This window comes from Chenopodium album, chromosome 1 (genome assembly GCF_948465745.1).
Source record: "Chenopodium album chromosome 1, dcCheAlbu1.1, whole genome shotgun sequence".
NCBI classification, from domain to species: Eukaryota; Viridiplantae; Streptophyta; class Magnoliopsida; order Caryophyllales; family Amaranthaceae; genus Chenopodium; species Chenopodium album.
Window position 1 is genome coordinate 86558969 of NC_137834.1, and position 14022 is coordinate 86572990.

Here is a 14022-nt window from a genome sequence, read left to right on the forward strand (position 1 = left end):
TAGCTTATATCAATCCTATTATATATTTTTCCACTTAAAAGAAATTTGAAGTTATTAACAAGGTACCATGGCAGCTACCACAAAGAGCGTTGTTGATGTAGACTATTTGAAACAAATTGAGGGTGCTCGTAAAGATCTCCTTGATCTTCTTCAGAAGAACAAGAAGTTCTCTCCCATTTTGCTTCGCTTAGCGTAATCATCCTTCTTCTCTTTTCTCTCATAATAATATATATACTTTCTCCGTAATGTATACTTCAATTTGCATTAGTATTATTCAGTCAATTTTACTTATAATTGTCTCGCACTTATTTTGTGTGGATGGATGCATACTAGTTTAGTTGAATTGAGTAACTAATAAATAATAAAGTGGGATACAATATGTTGGTCGAATATTGCATTATATATTGTGGAACACTCAATACCTTGTGTTAGTGATAGATATTACACATTTACGTTGTACGTGTGAAAATTTGTTTAACTTAATGTTATTCTATATAATTAATTTGATTAATTTAAAATATGGAGTGTCAATAAAATAATAATAAATAAACCTTTTGTGCACACTTTAATTAATATGAGGTAATTAATACATAGTATAGCTTAAAACAAACAACGAACCCATCTTAATTAAGGCCTCTAATTTACTTCTGGTGTTACAGATTTCACGAAGCAGGAACTTATGACGCTAAAAAGAAGACAGGGGGTCCAAATGGTTCAATTAGACGTGAGTTGAACAACCCTCCCAACAATGGTCTCAAAGTTGCTGTTGATTTTTTGGGTAAGCTTATTACTTGAAATCTCCTCACATAGAATGCTATTTTATGGATGTATGCGTTTACCTTATACATACTTGTATCACTTGACTAATTAACATATTTTGTTACTTTCTTATATTAGAGCAAGTGAAGACTAAATACCCAAAGGTTACTTATGCTGATTTTTACCAGGTAAAATTTCTTATTAATTGACTACAATAAATTTAAAATTTGATTATTACCTCTCCATTCCCAAATATTTGTCGTTTGAATTAGTAACGATTTTTATTTCTTTATTTTATTTTAATTTATTTTATTATTATTATTATTATTATTATTATTATTATTATTATTATTATTATTATTATTATTATTATTATTATTATTTTTTGAGAAAAGGTAACGAATGGGTGTACATATATAGTACAATTCACTTTTCATTAATTGTATTGTTCTTGACGTAGCTTGCTGGTATGCTCGCGGTTGAAGTAACCGGAGGACCTAAAATTGCCTTTGTTCCTGGTCGTCCTGTAAGTCGTGTTACATGGAACATTAACTTCAATTTTTTTTTTCAATGATTTGTGTACTTTTATTTTTCTATTAAATATCCATTTTTATTACAATTATCTCACTCTACAATTTATTTTTATGACTTTTCCAAATAGGATTCTAAGGATCAACAAGACAGTGGTGCTCTTCCACAACCTAATGGAGGTACATAGCAACACTAGTTCGTCATCTTTATGGATATCTTTATGCTAGTTCTAGAGTCTAGACTATTATTTTTTTATTTTTATTCTTTGAAATAAGACTATTAGTACTAAAGTATAAATATTGCTTCAATTCAAAGGTCATTGAATCAAACCTCACTAATACAAGTTGATTCAATAAAACCATTGTTCTAGCTAGCAAAAAATGTGAAGTAATCGCATTTACTGAACTGAGCTGAACTGAATTGAATTGATCGGAACTGAACTTAACTCACCTGAACTGATTGGAGTTGAACTAACTGAAATGAATATTTATAAGAGAAGGAAATTAGGAGCTGAACTGAACTGAACTAATTGGAGCTTAACTGAACTGAGCTGAAATTAAGCTGAAGTGAACCTATCCTTATATGTTGAGATTAGATCTCAACCTTTATTTTATTTTATTTTAATTTTTTTTATACATCATACTTGTTGTGAATTTGTGACTAATAATTGATAAATGTATTTATTTTTATTTTTGTCAGATGCCAAACATCTAAGAGATATATTTAATCGAATGGGTTTTAAAGATAGGGATATCGTGGTCTTATCGGGGGCTCACACATTGGTACGCCAATTCCTACACCTTTTTTACATGAGATGAAGAGAACATTTAACTATTTAATTCCTACATACTATAACTAGTTCAAGCAATTTTATACTTTAATTATGTTTTACGTATTTAATCACAGGGTCGAGCAAACAGAGATAGATCTGGCTTTGATGGTCCTTTCACGGAGGAACCTTTCAAATTCGACAATTCCTATTTTGTGTAAGATTATACGTAATATATTACAAGAGTTAATTAGTTCCAATTAAATTACAACATTATATATTTTGATTGCTTAATTTATGTTACCCTCATAAGGTTTTTTTTATTAAATTTATATATGTTAGAAACTTGAGGAAGGCTGACAAACCTGGATTGGTGAAATTTCCCACGGACAAAGTTCTCGTCGAGGATCCTGCTTTTAATAAATATGTCCAACTATATGCTAAGGTAATACACTCTCATAAATTATAGAACATTATTTATTAGATTTATTTCAATATTATTGGGTTCGTGGTAGTATTATTCGATTAAATTATGTAATGTAAGGCTGTGAAGTCTAAGACCCTATTTCTGTTAAAAAAAAAAAAAAAAGTCTAAGACCCTGTTCTTTTAAGCTGAGTTGAGCTGAGACTGTAGATCGACATTACTTGTAAATTCATGGATCTTAGTATTTGCTAGTTGTATGATACTTGGTAATTTGTCAAATGAACTGATCAAGAATAATTTGTTTAACAATGGCAGGATGAACAAGCTTTCTTCGCGCACTATGCTGAATCACACAAGAAGATGTCGGAGCTCGGGTTTCACCCACCCAGCCCAGCTGGTGCTAAAGCTTGAAGTCATTGCATATTCATGCATGATATGGCAACCTAATTAATAAGCTAGACTGATATGTCTTATATATGGATGTTCGTATATGTTAATATATCTGTAGTACGTACTATGGTTTGGTTGTATGTAGTATGTATCCTTATTAATTAATGGTGTTGATGTTGTATTTGAGATTTCAAGTTTAATTAGAATAATTCCCTTAAAGTTGTACTAGTATTATGTACTACTACTATTTTATATAAATGGTAGCACGTCCAGATGTACTAGCTAGGATGTACTACTATTACTTAATGCTAATTATAACTTCTAGTGTTTCAAAGTGTTATTTGAGATTTCTTTATTTCTTAATTGAAATTGGTACAATTAGTCCCAACCTATTCATTCATCTGTATATGATAAAAAAAAAAAAAAAAAAAAAAAATCTTGTATACAATATTATAGAATTGTTCGGAACTACTTATTAGCATAGCATGCAATATGTTGCTGGAATGCTGGAGATAGTTAAACGGAAGAGATCAGAGAAAAGTCTACAACAATATGTTGCTGGAGATAGCATGCAATAATATGTTGCTGGAGTAGTCATTAGCCAGTGTAATTTTTATTTATTTATTTTTTTTTTTTTTTAAATTTGATTTGAGAGTTCGTTTGAGACAACGTAATACTAATTTGGTTAAAAAAAAAAACGTTAAATTTGTTTCGTGATATATTTTAGGCACCTGAAATGATAAAGTGTTGAAATATTAAGGTAACTTTAAATGATTAGTTAGAATTATTTGAAAACCACGTTAAATAAAGTTTATGATGATAAAAATAATTGAGATATTGATCATATCCATTATGTGGTCACATTTGTTCATATAAGAGGTCACCTATATTCAAAAATATGAGTTATCTTAATTATTCATGAGTGTATAACCTTATTTTGTCTATAAGAACTCCAATTTATTTGTTCAATTGAGAGTATAACCCCTTTTCTTTTGTTTGACTATTAAAAAAAAATAATTCTACTTGTTTATAAAAGTAATACCATTTTCCCATTACGATTACCTCATCTGCGTTATAAACCTCATTATTCAATTAGTGGCTTATATGTGATGTCGCTACACAATCATCTAATCTATGGTATGTGCACAAAATATGAATTTTTGTTGTATTCTAAGTTTGTTCCTATTGTTAAAAGCCTATAAACACGTGTAAGACATTGTACCATGCACAGGCCAATTCTCTCGACTTTTAAAACAATGTTTTCTAGTTTATTTTTCAAGTTGTGAAATAACTCACAAGTTGATTACAATGGGTTTCATGAAGTTGTATTTTAATTTTGAGAGACAAGAACTATAAATTTAGCTTATGTGTACATAAAAAATGCCTTAATTGTGAGTGTTTTAGAATCTTAATATTGCTAATTAATTAATAGAAAAAAGATCGAGTGGAAACTCAATTGACCTTCAATTGGCCATAATCTAAAGCTAGTGTAATGTCGAATGGTATTAGATACTTCCATATTGGGTATGATCAATTAGCATTATATTAATGAATTTTGGTCCCAATTCTTTCATATTGGGGTGTATAGTCTTCAGATTGAGAGTGAAAGAATCGAAACTTCCTTTTTCTTTGATCTTTGGCAAAGTTTTTTGACAAAATTGAATTCGGTTCCTTGACAAGACTAAATTTGAATGTTTGACAGAATTTAATTCTCTTAATATATGAATTGTCAAATATCCTTTAATCTGAGATTTATATTAGAGTATGAGTAGTGTATATATACAAGAGATTAGGGCTCATGAACTAGGCCCGTTAGCTATCTAATCTACACACTAAATATATATAGGCCCTAACAGTTACATTCACATTACTTACTCAAACAACTTTAAAAAGTCTAACACTTTTATAGAGTCAACTAGTACAATCAATTGGTCAAATTAGCTAATATAATCAAATAGTCAAGATCAGCTAATAACATCACAATCAGCTTCACATTTAATCTTTTAACTTTTTACCACAACACGACCTATATACGAAGAAAAAAAAAAGAAATAGGTGAAAATTTTTAATCAAATTTGTATCCTTAATTATTAATTTCACCATTTTATCAATTTGTGATGCTATCTTATAATATAATGAATGAGTGGTGAAAATTTCAAGTTGATTGTAAATTGCTCCAATCATGTGGTATGTACTTCCATTATTGTATCTTATTTTCATAACTAATTAAATTATTGAATCTTATTCTTTCTAGATTATGTACGCAAATATAGATGAGGATCAACTTCATACTTTTTTTTTTTTTTTTTCACAGAATTGGATGCTTCTAATTAAAAAATCAGAAGTAGTCACCCATGAAAATGAAACATTTCGTACAATTTTTAAATAGTTCTATACAATATTAATAAATTACTCTTAAAAATTTTGGCACGTGAAAACTTGGAATAAGTTTAATAATTTGCGAATTTTCTTTGCATTATACAAACCTTGTATAAATATAAACATTGACAATCCAAATTTGTATACATTTTCCAGTAATCTGCTTAATTAATTAATTTTTATTACTAAGTGTTTGAATAGAAATTGTGTTGCACCATGGCACATCAACAACAATCGCGAGCCGGGCACATTGTGGATGCCGAATACTTGAAACAAATTGAAGGGGCTCGTAAAGACCTACATCATCTTCTTCAGAACAACAAGAAATTTGCTCCCATTGTTCTTCGATTAGCGTAATCTTTCTTCTTTGATTTAATCCTCCCCATTCACCCCCTAAACATTCTTGTTTAATTTGTTGGTTTTGGTGTATTAGATTCCATGATGCAGGTACTTATGATACCAAAACAAAAACCGGAGGCGTAAATGGTTCGATTAGGAATGAACTGAACAACCCTCCCAACGGCGGTATTAAGAATGGAATTGATTTCTGCGGTGAGACCTACTTTGTGCTTTCTGTTTTCTCCTTTCTCCTACATGTGTGCGTGTGTGTAAGGGCCTGTTCTCATATACTGAACTCAGCTGAGCTGAACTGAACTGAAAATAAACGTATGAGAACAGGCCCTAAGTATGGGTATGGAGGTATTCAAGTTACTTTTCTAAGTTCTAACACAAGTTTCGGCCATCTGTTGTCTCAGAACAAGTGAAGGTTAAGCACCCCAAGGTCACATATGCTGACCTTTACCAGGTAAATTTCTAATTGAGAAAAAAAAAAGATGTTGATAATGAGTTATTATTGTGCTATCTATCTTTACACTTAGAGTTTTAAGTGATAAGATTACTGCTTTTTGGATAGAATTAATTAGAGCTAGAGCTCTGTCAACCTGTGCAATTTGAATTAGTAAAGTGACAACAATCATGAAACACAAAGTAGTGTACCTACATAATTTTGCCGGTGAAACTGCATGTACTATGGTCTAACTTCTCAGCATGCATCTACTGTATTTTTGTTGTTTCAGCTTGCTGGTGTTGTTGCTGTTGAAGTTACTGGAGGTCCTGTTATTCCTTTTATCCCTGGTCGACCAGTAAGTGACACATCAACATCAAATTTGAAAGAGTGTATCTCAAAATCATCCTTATTAATTGATTATCATAACTGTACCTTACAAATATATATATTGTGGTTCGTTCAAATAGGATGCTCTGGATCAACAAGACCGCGGAGACCTTCCAAACCCTAATGGAGGTAAATAAAAACACTTTGATCTTTTTTCAAGCATTGAAGGCCATGATTTAATCTAGCTAGATTCGCGTATGAGATCTTATGTGGTTTATTTTTGTATCATTCCTATCTTTTACATGTATAGTTGATAATTGTATGGATTCTATGTATCATTGTAGGTTCCCAGCATTTGAAGGATATATTTTATCGAATGGGCTTGAACAATAGGGATATTGTGGTTCTATCTGGAGCTCACACTTTGGTAAGCTAATTTTTCTATAATCCTTTGGCAATCTGTATTAACTTCATTTGTTCTGTTTTTTTTTTCATGGAAAAATGACCAATCTAGTAATGATTGTTTATTTTGTACACATTTTAGCTTAAAATTTACTTAACTTACAGGGTCGAGCACACAAGGATATATCGGGTTTTGATGGTCCTTTCACCAAAGATCCTTTGAAGTTTGACAATTCCTATTATGTGTAAGATTATATTGTATTTTCAATGGAAGTTATTACATTAACAAGATATATATTCATGTAAATATGTAGAATTTCCATATATGAATTATTTGTCTTAACAATGTTTACTAAGAGATTTAGTTTCTTTTTGTGATCAGAAACTTGAGGAAGGGTGAAACTCCTGGACTGGTGCAATTCCCTACAGACAAAGTTCTTGCTGAGGACCCTGATTTCCGTAAATATGTTCAACTGTATGCTAAGGTAATACAGCATATCCATTTCTTACTGTTTTAGTACTATATTACTCTGTAATATGGCTCTGAATACTAGTGCTAAGTATGAACTATGCAATAAGGCTTAATCTGCAGGCTCTGAATAGTGATAGAGAGTATTCTGCGTAATTATCAGGCAGAACGAAAGAATGAGCTATGCAAGGCTCTGATTTGCAGGCTCTTATGACAGCAGCTAATTGAGTTCTGAATTATTTTGTCAGATTAGGAACTGATCAATATTCATTCTGTTTTGAATTGGCAGGATGAAAAGGTCTTCTTTGCACACTACGCGGACTCACACAAGAAGATGTCAGAGCTCGGGTTTCACCCAGGGCATCCATGCTGCCACTCTAAGAAAGCCTGAAAGGTAGAAGATGCATGAATGGATGGCAGCCTAGACTGATATGTAGTGGATGTTCCTGTAGGCTGTGATCTAATACTCTATGTTGTTATTTTGAATTAAATGTGGAATCATAAACTTTCCCTAGTAATGTACTAGTATTATATATGTAATATTAAGGAGTGCTAATAATGGGGAAAATTGTATGTGCACGAGTTCACTTGCTCGAAACTGGTACAATCCCCAGTCCCCTACCTCATGTACTGAGAAAAACTTGGCTTGTTGCTAAGTTTTATTGATATCATGTTCTGTGATCACTAGGTGACATTTTATGCCTTAGCAATGATTTTCTATCTATCTTCGAATTATTTTGGCGCTTTGAGGTGGTGATTTTGTAAAATTGAATAATTGGATATTTGATCAATCTTACAATTAAACAACAATATTCCTAAAAATTGAAATATATACCTAAAGCATTTGCTTGGGATTTGAATAAACTCATTTCAAATTTTCACTGTTCCCTTTTATACAAGCAAAAGCATAAAAGCAATCCCTTACTTGGACAGTTCTAGTAATTAATTCAATCCTTTGCCTTTGTTAATTCCCTCACTTAACTTGAATTGAACTCTTCATATTCGAATGAAGCTCGTTATATATTAATAGCCAATATTTTACCATTAGTCCAAGACTACACTTTCATTTTCTCCAAGTTTTACAAATATGATAGGAAGAGGAAAAAAACAGTTAGTGGATGGTGAATATTTGAAGGAAATTGAGAGAGCTCGAAGAGACCTTCGCGCTCTCATCTCTACTAAGCAATGTGCTCCTAGCATGCTTCGCTTAGCGTATGTAATCTCTCTTGCATCAAATTTTCCACTAATATGTACTAATGGTTTTTTTTTTTTTTTTTTTTAAAAAAAAATTTATTCAATGTTTGCTTACTTCATGTTTTCTTCTGGTGGCGTAGATGGCATGATGCAGGTACATATGATGAAAAGACGAAAACAGGAGGCCCGAATGGCTCAATCAGAAACGAGGAAGAAATGGAGCATAGAGCCAACCGTGGCCTCAAAACAGCTGTTGCTCTTTGTGGTGAGCTTTAACTAATTAGTCCTAACACTGGTTTAATTTCTTGTGTATATGGATAAGAATTTCTAGCAACAGTAATTAAACTTCCTCTAATAAATTTTTTTTGTTGTTCATTTCAGAAGAAATAAAGGCTAAACACCCAAAGATCACTTATGCGGATCTTTATCAGGTAGAATAATCAGTCACGTATACTTTTTTGAAATATTGATTTATTATTTTCACAATGATCCCTCTATTCAGAAGCCGGGTTGAGACAACATGATAGTTAACTATGAACATACACGTAAATATCTACATATGAGCTGTTCTTTTTGTGATTTAATGTATGTAACCAGTTTTCCTAATCTAGAAGAAAGGAATTTCTCTAAGCATTCCTTCCTTTGCTAATAAGTCAACAAATTTAGATGTCAACTTTAATAATTAAACAAGTACCTAGCTTAATTTCACTTTCTTAACCTATTACATTGGTTAGACTAGTGTTAGATGCTCAACAATGTTCTTTATCATAACTAAATCAATTAAGCCACTGCAATCTGTTTAAGCTCATTCTCAAACATCCCTTGTTTCTTTCAGCTTGCTGGAGTTGTTGCAGTTGAAGTCACAGGTGGCCCAACCATCGACTTTGTTCCTGGACGAGTGGTAAGACAGTACATACATACATGTTACAAGAACACTTTATCTGTTATATGTAGTAGTACTTCTTATCTAATATCGATGTTAATAACAGGACTCCACAGAATCTCCAGAGGAAGGACGCCTTCCTAATGCAGATTTCGGTGTGTGTTCTACAACTATCTCATAAGTAATATGAGTAATCTTCTGGTAACATGTTTGTATGAAGGACATGTTACTAAGACCATCTATTTGATTACAGGTGCTGAACATTTGAGAGAAGTATTTAACAGAATGGGATTTACTGACAAGGATATTGTCGCGCTATCAGGAGGCCACACACTGGTAGACTATTATTAGACCTTAGCACAACGTTACAACTTTGTTCTTTCCACCTGATTTTTTATAAACCAAACTGGTTGATATTTTGCTGATCTGCTCATTTTTGGTCACTGGTACAACATCTAGGGTGTAGCGCATAAGGAAATATCAGGTTACGAAGGCTTTTGGACTAAAGACCCTATGAAATTCGACAATTCATATTATGTGTAAGTTCAAAATCATAAAATGTCATTTAGCCATTGATGTAACAAACAACTTACACTTGTAATATTATCAGAGAGTTGTTGAGAGGTGAACGACGGGGGCTATTGAAACTTCCTACTGATAAGGCCCTTGTAGATGATCCTAAATTTCGACGCTATGTTGAGCTCTATGCTAAGGTAATCTACTGCTTTCAACACAGTGTATTTACAGTTCTGAGCATGTAAATTAGCTGCTGAATTAACTGATGAGATCGTTTAAAATATCAGGATGAAGACGCGTTCTTCAGAGATTATGCAGAATCACACAAGAAGCTCTCAGAGTTGGGGTTCAATCCACCCCTTCCTTGGAGGAAGATAGTTTCTAAGGCTGCACTTGGTGTAATTGTCTCTGTTACTGTAATTATCTTGTATGAATTAAACAAGAATGAATAGAGAATACAAATACAAATGCTGATATATAGTACTGTACCAAATAAAACCTGAGAATTTCTTTACTGTTCCCTAATTTAAGCAATAAAGGAAATGAATACCATCTCATTCGAAATGTTGCATTAATTATGTAAACAAAAACTTTAGATACGTAACTGTTATGGCGCTACATTCTAAATATGTACTGAATAAAGAGAAAACCCTAAGGTTAGCTAAACGATAATAGTGTTACATTCTAACAAATAACAATGTACGGAATAAAGAGAAACCATAACTAAAATGCATACGGTTAGCTAAATGATAATTTTGCTTAATCAATGCTATAAAGGCCAAATAATGGCAACAAGGACCAAATAGCATATACAAGGTAAGATGAGACTGAGATAAATGACAATAAAAACTTTATTATCTTCATGTGATATAAATAATTCCTTGGTTAAACAATTAAAACTATTTCTTAATCCCCAAAACTACTACCAATATGCAGCAGCAGGCTGAAAGTTAAACATTGTAAGAAGATCAAGAAAAAGGAGAACAAGTGCATCTCCTATTATACTAAATTAATTAAATTAGCATAAATTGAGTGAATTAAATTAAATCAATCCAAGACTCAATTTTTTTTTTGTTAAGCCCTAGGACTCAAAGACAAAGTTATATCCTGAAAAACTTTCAGCCTCCTGTCAACTGCAGCAGCCTTCTTCACCTCAAACTTCTGTGAGATTATCTTAACTTCAGCAGCAGAATTCTCTGTATCAATTGTATTCAGAACTGCAGAAATTATAGCATCTTCAAAATCTTTGTCATCTGGCAAAAAATCAGCTACTTTATTAAGTGGTTCCTCCAATGACCTCCTCAAAATCTTATTTTCCCTCTCTTGATTACCATTTTTACTACTAATCTTGATAGTCTCCTCCTCCACTGCTGGATTGTTATTCTCATTTCCAAAACTCGCCGCGCTCCCGGACCTCGTCCTCTTAAGGGTCTCATTGAATTGGGTTCCCCCCAATTTGGAGGAATAAAATGGGGGAGCATCAATATTCCAAGAATTTCCCATTGGTAAAAACCCATTTGGTTTTGGTGGGAAATTCTGATTATTGTTTGATAAAATGTTGGAATTTGTGTTTTCATCAGGAAATTCATCTGGGATTTTGCTGGTTGGTTGGCAGGTATATGTTTCTCTGCAAGGTTGAGGCTGCCAAAGTGAGGAAGATCCCAAGAAAGTATTGAAAAGCCTGCTCTGTTCTGAAACAGAGTCCCCTGCTTTCTGCATCATCTCTGATTCCAAGTCTGCAAGCATTTGTTGTGCCCTTTCATAAGCCTTGAGGTGGGAGTCCATCCCTCTCGGCCCATCCGCTACTGCCGGCTTCACTCGCCGGAGAGTCTGTTTCGCCTCGACGATTCTCCCCTGTTTCATTAGGCAGATGCCTAGATTGCACATCTTGTTGTTATCTGGTGCAATAGATAATGCTCTTCTGTATGCATCCTCTGCTTCTACATAGTTGTTTTGCTGCATCAGTGCCCATCCTAAATTTCCCTGAAATAATAATTTTATGAGGGTTAGTGTTAATATAATCGTTACACTTTAACTTTTGTCACCATTCCACAAAAGCTTTGTGACATAATAATTTTAATTAATATAATTGTTATAGTTTGACTATTGTCACCATTTCACAAACACAATATTGACCCTCATTTGTGATTTATGTACACATTATAACTGTTTTGGAACATACAATTACATATGTGTAAAAAGATTTAATGTAACAATTGTTTCGGATCAAGTAGAATGTAGGAGTTATTTAACAAAAATACGCATTTAATTATACATACCCCGCAATGTTACATTGGCACACGTAAAAAGGTAAGATGTAACTGTTGTTTCGGATAAAGTAAGATATAGGGGTGATGTTACATAACATGAGACCGTATCACGCTAGAATTTGTTGTGATTTAAAATATTAATAAATTTATAACCAACTGAACAATTGAATGATTTTATGGACTAATTTCTTACCAGCAAACGAGTGGCTTCTTGCTCAACTGAGACCTGAAATTTTTTCCCTTGAGATCGCGCTGTTTTCGTCCGTTTCCCATTGAATGCTAACCCTTGTTGAATCAAATACAATTTGTGCTTCAAAAGAGCTATTTGATCATCCAATCTCCCACATCTCTGCAACAACAAACACCCCAATTGATCAATTACCAATAAAATGTACACCAATTATTTTTCAAGTCAATTGTGAAAGCTCTATTAAACTACCTTATAGAGATCCAAGAGAATGTTATCAAGAGACTCCTGAGCCTGCTCCGAACACCGGCTTCGCAACGATTTAATAGCCTCAATCGCTTCATCAGCCCGATTTTGCTGCTTCATAACAATAGCCATATCTTTAAGAGCACTATCAACTCTATCTCCAGCATTAATTGCAGCCCAAAATAGAGGAATCGCCTTCTCTGGATCTTTATCCACCAACTGATCAAATCAACCCAAAAACCAAAACCAAAATTCAATATTTCACAACCCAAAAAAAAAATGACATTAGTACTGAATTATACACAAACCTGAACATGTTTGGCTCTAACATAAGGAGTATCACCAACAGGAACTTTATGGGTAATGTGGAAGGACTCGGACCGGGTTCGAGGCATCGAAAGCGGCTTTGCTGGAGAACAAGGTGCTGAAGCTGATTTTGATGGCCTAAACCCAGGAGGACCATTCCACATTTCTTGCATTTTTTCTGATTTTTTTTTTAAGGTTTGATTATGAGTTATTAGTAATGAAGATTAAATTAAGTTAAATAATTAGAGGGATTAGATAAAAATGCAGATAATCAGACTCTCAAGTGCAGTTTAAGCAGAGGAGAGAGAGAGATATGAGGAGGAGGCAGAAGGAAGGGGAGCGGAGATGAAGAGGGGAAAGGGCAAGGTAGATATTTGGTTTGAAATTCTACCGTTGAGCAACGGTACTATGTTTGTTTATTTATTTTTTCTTTTTTTTTTTTTATAATTGATTGTTCAAGTAGCCGTTACAGATATACGGTGGTGTATTGTGCTATTGTTAAGGTGATTGGGCCTGGATCAGCCCATTAATCTGCCTAATGGAGTAATGGGAATAGAATTATAGAAAAGGGAATAGATCGATTTGGGGTGAGATTTCTTGGATTATATGTCAAGACAAGATTAAAGTATTAAACTCGTGAGTAGAGCTGTCAAGAACTGACACGACTTGAGAACTCGATCTGAATCGGCAATGATCTTAACCCAACCTGTACCCGGACAATGGGGTGAAACTAGAGACCTGTAACCTGACCTGAACCTAACCATATGTTAACCGACAACCGATTTGATCCAATACTTTTTGACCTGAACTCGAACCTACTCCCGACCTGAGAGTAACCGTCAACCGATTTAATCCGACCCAAAAACAATTTGTACCCGAACTAGTACCCGACCCAATTAGAACCTGTACCCGAGTCATGGAAGGTTTAATAAAATTTATATGTCTTTTGTTCAACTTATATACTGGTACAAATCTGTAAACCCACAATCCGATTCAGGTTATATACCTTTTGTTCTCTATTACTCATATATAGGTTTAATAAAATCCTGATGCCAATCAAATTATGGAAGACATAATTATATAGGTTCAACTTGAGCACATCTATATTTATTGGAATTGAAGTTGAACCAAAACCCAACTCAACACTAACTCAAACCCAAATGTAACATCTATTAACCAACTC

General features: G+C 33.2%; 4 protein-coding genes across 4 annotated transcripts; 3 read left to right on the forward strand and 1 right to left on the reverse strand.

Moving 5' to 3' along the window:
- Positions 1-3101, forward strand: LOC145560337 (L-ascorbate peroxidase 3-like). Its single transcript, XM_081621596.1, has 9 exons — positions 1-192; positions 660-778; positions 898-947; positions 1220-1285; positions 1421-1469; positions 1990-2072; positions 2197-2276; positions 2402-2504; positions 2799-3101. Exons 1-9 carry the CDS (start codon positions 68-70, stop codon positions 2892-2894), a joined length of 771 nt encoding a protein of 256 aa, XP_081477722.1. The 5' UTR covers positions 1-67; the 3' UTR covers positions 2895-3101.
- Positions 3102-5282: 2181 nt separating this feature from the next.
- LOC145624666 (L-ascorbate peroxidase 5, peroxisomal-like) lies at positions 5283-7943 on the forward strand. The gene is made up of 9 exons (XM_081677758.1): positions 5283-5605; positions 5686-5804; positions 6008-6057; positions 6329-6394; positions 6507-6555; positions 6711-6793; positions 6934-7013; positions 7151-7253; positions 7527-7943. The coding sequence occupies exons 1-9, from the start codon at positions 5469-5471 to the stop codon at positions 7626-7628; spliced, it is 789 nt and encodes a 262-aa protein (XP_081533884.1). The 5' UTR covers positions 5283-5468; the 3' UTR covers positions 7629-7943.
- Positions 7944-8315: 372 nt separating this feature from the next.
- On the forward strand, positions 8316-10393 carry LOC145624676 (L-ascorbate peroxidase 3-like). The gene is made up of 9 exons (XM_081677767.1): positions 8316-8449; positions 8572-8696; positions 8813-8862; positions 9267-9332; positions 9421-9469; positions 9568-9650; positions 9774-9853; positions 9925-10027; positions 10118-10393. Exons 1-9 carry the CDS (start codon positions 8325-8327, stop codon positions 10280-10282), a joined length of 846 nt encoding a protein of 281 aa, XP_081533893.1. The 5' UTR covers positions 8316-8324; the 3' UTR covers positions 10283-10393.
- A 504-nt stretch (positions 10394-10897) lies between these two features.
- Positions 10898-13227, reverse strand: LOC145624686 (protein POLLENLESS 3-LIKE 2-like). The gene is made up of 4 exons (XM_081677778.1): positions 12842-13227; positions 12540-12752; positions 12294-12449; positions 10898-11813 (listed from the first exon to the last, which is right to left on the reverse strand). The coding sequence occupies exons 1-4, from the start codon at positions 13010-13012 to the stop codon at positions 10905-10907; spliced, it is 1449 nt and encodes a 482-aa protein (XP_081533904.1). The 5' UTR covers positions 13013-13227; the 3' UTR covers positions 10898-10904.
- Between the last annotated feature and the right edge of the window lie 795 nt (positions 13228-14022).

What these genes read in the sequence shown, in the direction of transcription:
- LOC145624676 (XM_081677767.1), top strand. Translation starts at nt 8,325, where the DNA reads ATGATAGGAAGAGGAAAAAAACAGTTAGTGGATGGTGAATATTTGAAG. An exon ending in CTTATGCGGATCTTTATCAG is followed by an intron (nt 8,863 to 9,266) that starts GTAGAATAATCA and finishes TGTTTCTTTCAG; the next exon opens with CTTGCTGGAGTTGTTGCAGT. An exon ending in TTCGACAATTCATATTATGT is followed by an intron (nt 9,854 to 9,924) that starts GTAAGTTCAAAA and finishes TAATATTATCAG; the next exon opens with AGAGTTGTTGAGAGGTGAAC.
- LOC145624686 (XM_081677778.1), bottom strand. Translation starts at nt 13,012, where the DNA reads ATGCAAGAAATGTGGAATGGTCCTCCTGGGTTTAGGCCATCAAAATCA. An exon ending in TTAGAGCCAAACATGTTCAG is followed by an intron (nt 12,753 to 12,841) that starts GTTTGTGTATAA and finishes TGATTTGATCAG; the next exon opens with TTGGTGGATAAAGATCCAGA. An exon ending in TTCTCTTGGATCTCTATAAG is followed by an intron (nt 12,450 to 12,539) that starts GTAGTTTAATAG and finishes TTGTTGTTGCAG; the next exon opens with AGATGTGGGAGATTGGATGA.
- LOC145560337 (XM_081621596.1), top strand. Translation starts at nt 68, where the DNA reads ATGGCAGCTACCACAAAGAGCGTTGTTGATGTAGACTATTTGAAACAA. An exon ending in CCTTTGTTCCTGGTCGTCCT is followed by an intron (nt 1,286 to 1,420) that starts GTAAGTCGTGTT and finishes TTTTCCAAATAG; the next exon opens with GATTCTAAGGATCAACAAGA. An exon ending in TCTTCCACAACCTAATGGAG is followed by an intron (nt 1,470 to 1,989) that starts GTACATAGCAAC and finishes TATTTTTGTCAG; the next exon opens with ATGCCAAACATCTAAGAGAT.
- LOC145624666 (XM_081677758.1), top strand. Translation starts at nt 5,469, where the DNA reads ATGGCACATCAACAACAATCGCGAGCCGGGCACATTGTGGATGCCGAA. An exon ending in GAATGGAATTGATTTCTGCG is followed by an intron (nt 5,805 to 6,007) that starts GTGAGACCTACT and finishes CTGTTGTCTCAG; the next exon opens with AACAAGTGAAGGTTAAGCAC. An exon ending in CCTTCCAAACCCTAATGGAG is followed by an intron (nt 6,556 to 6,710) that starts GTAAATAAAAAC and finishes GTATCATTGTAG; the next exon opens with GTTCCCAGCATTTGAAGGAT.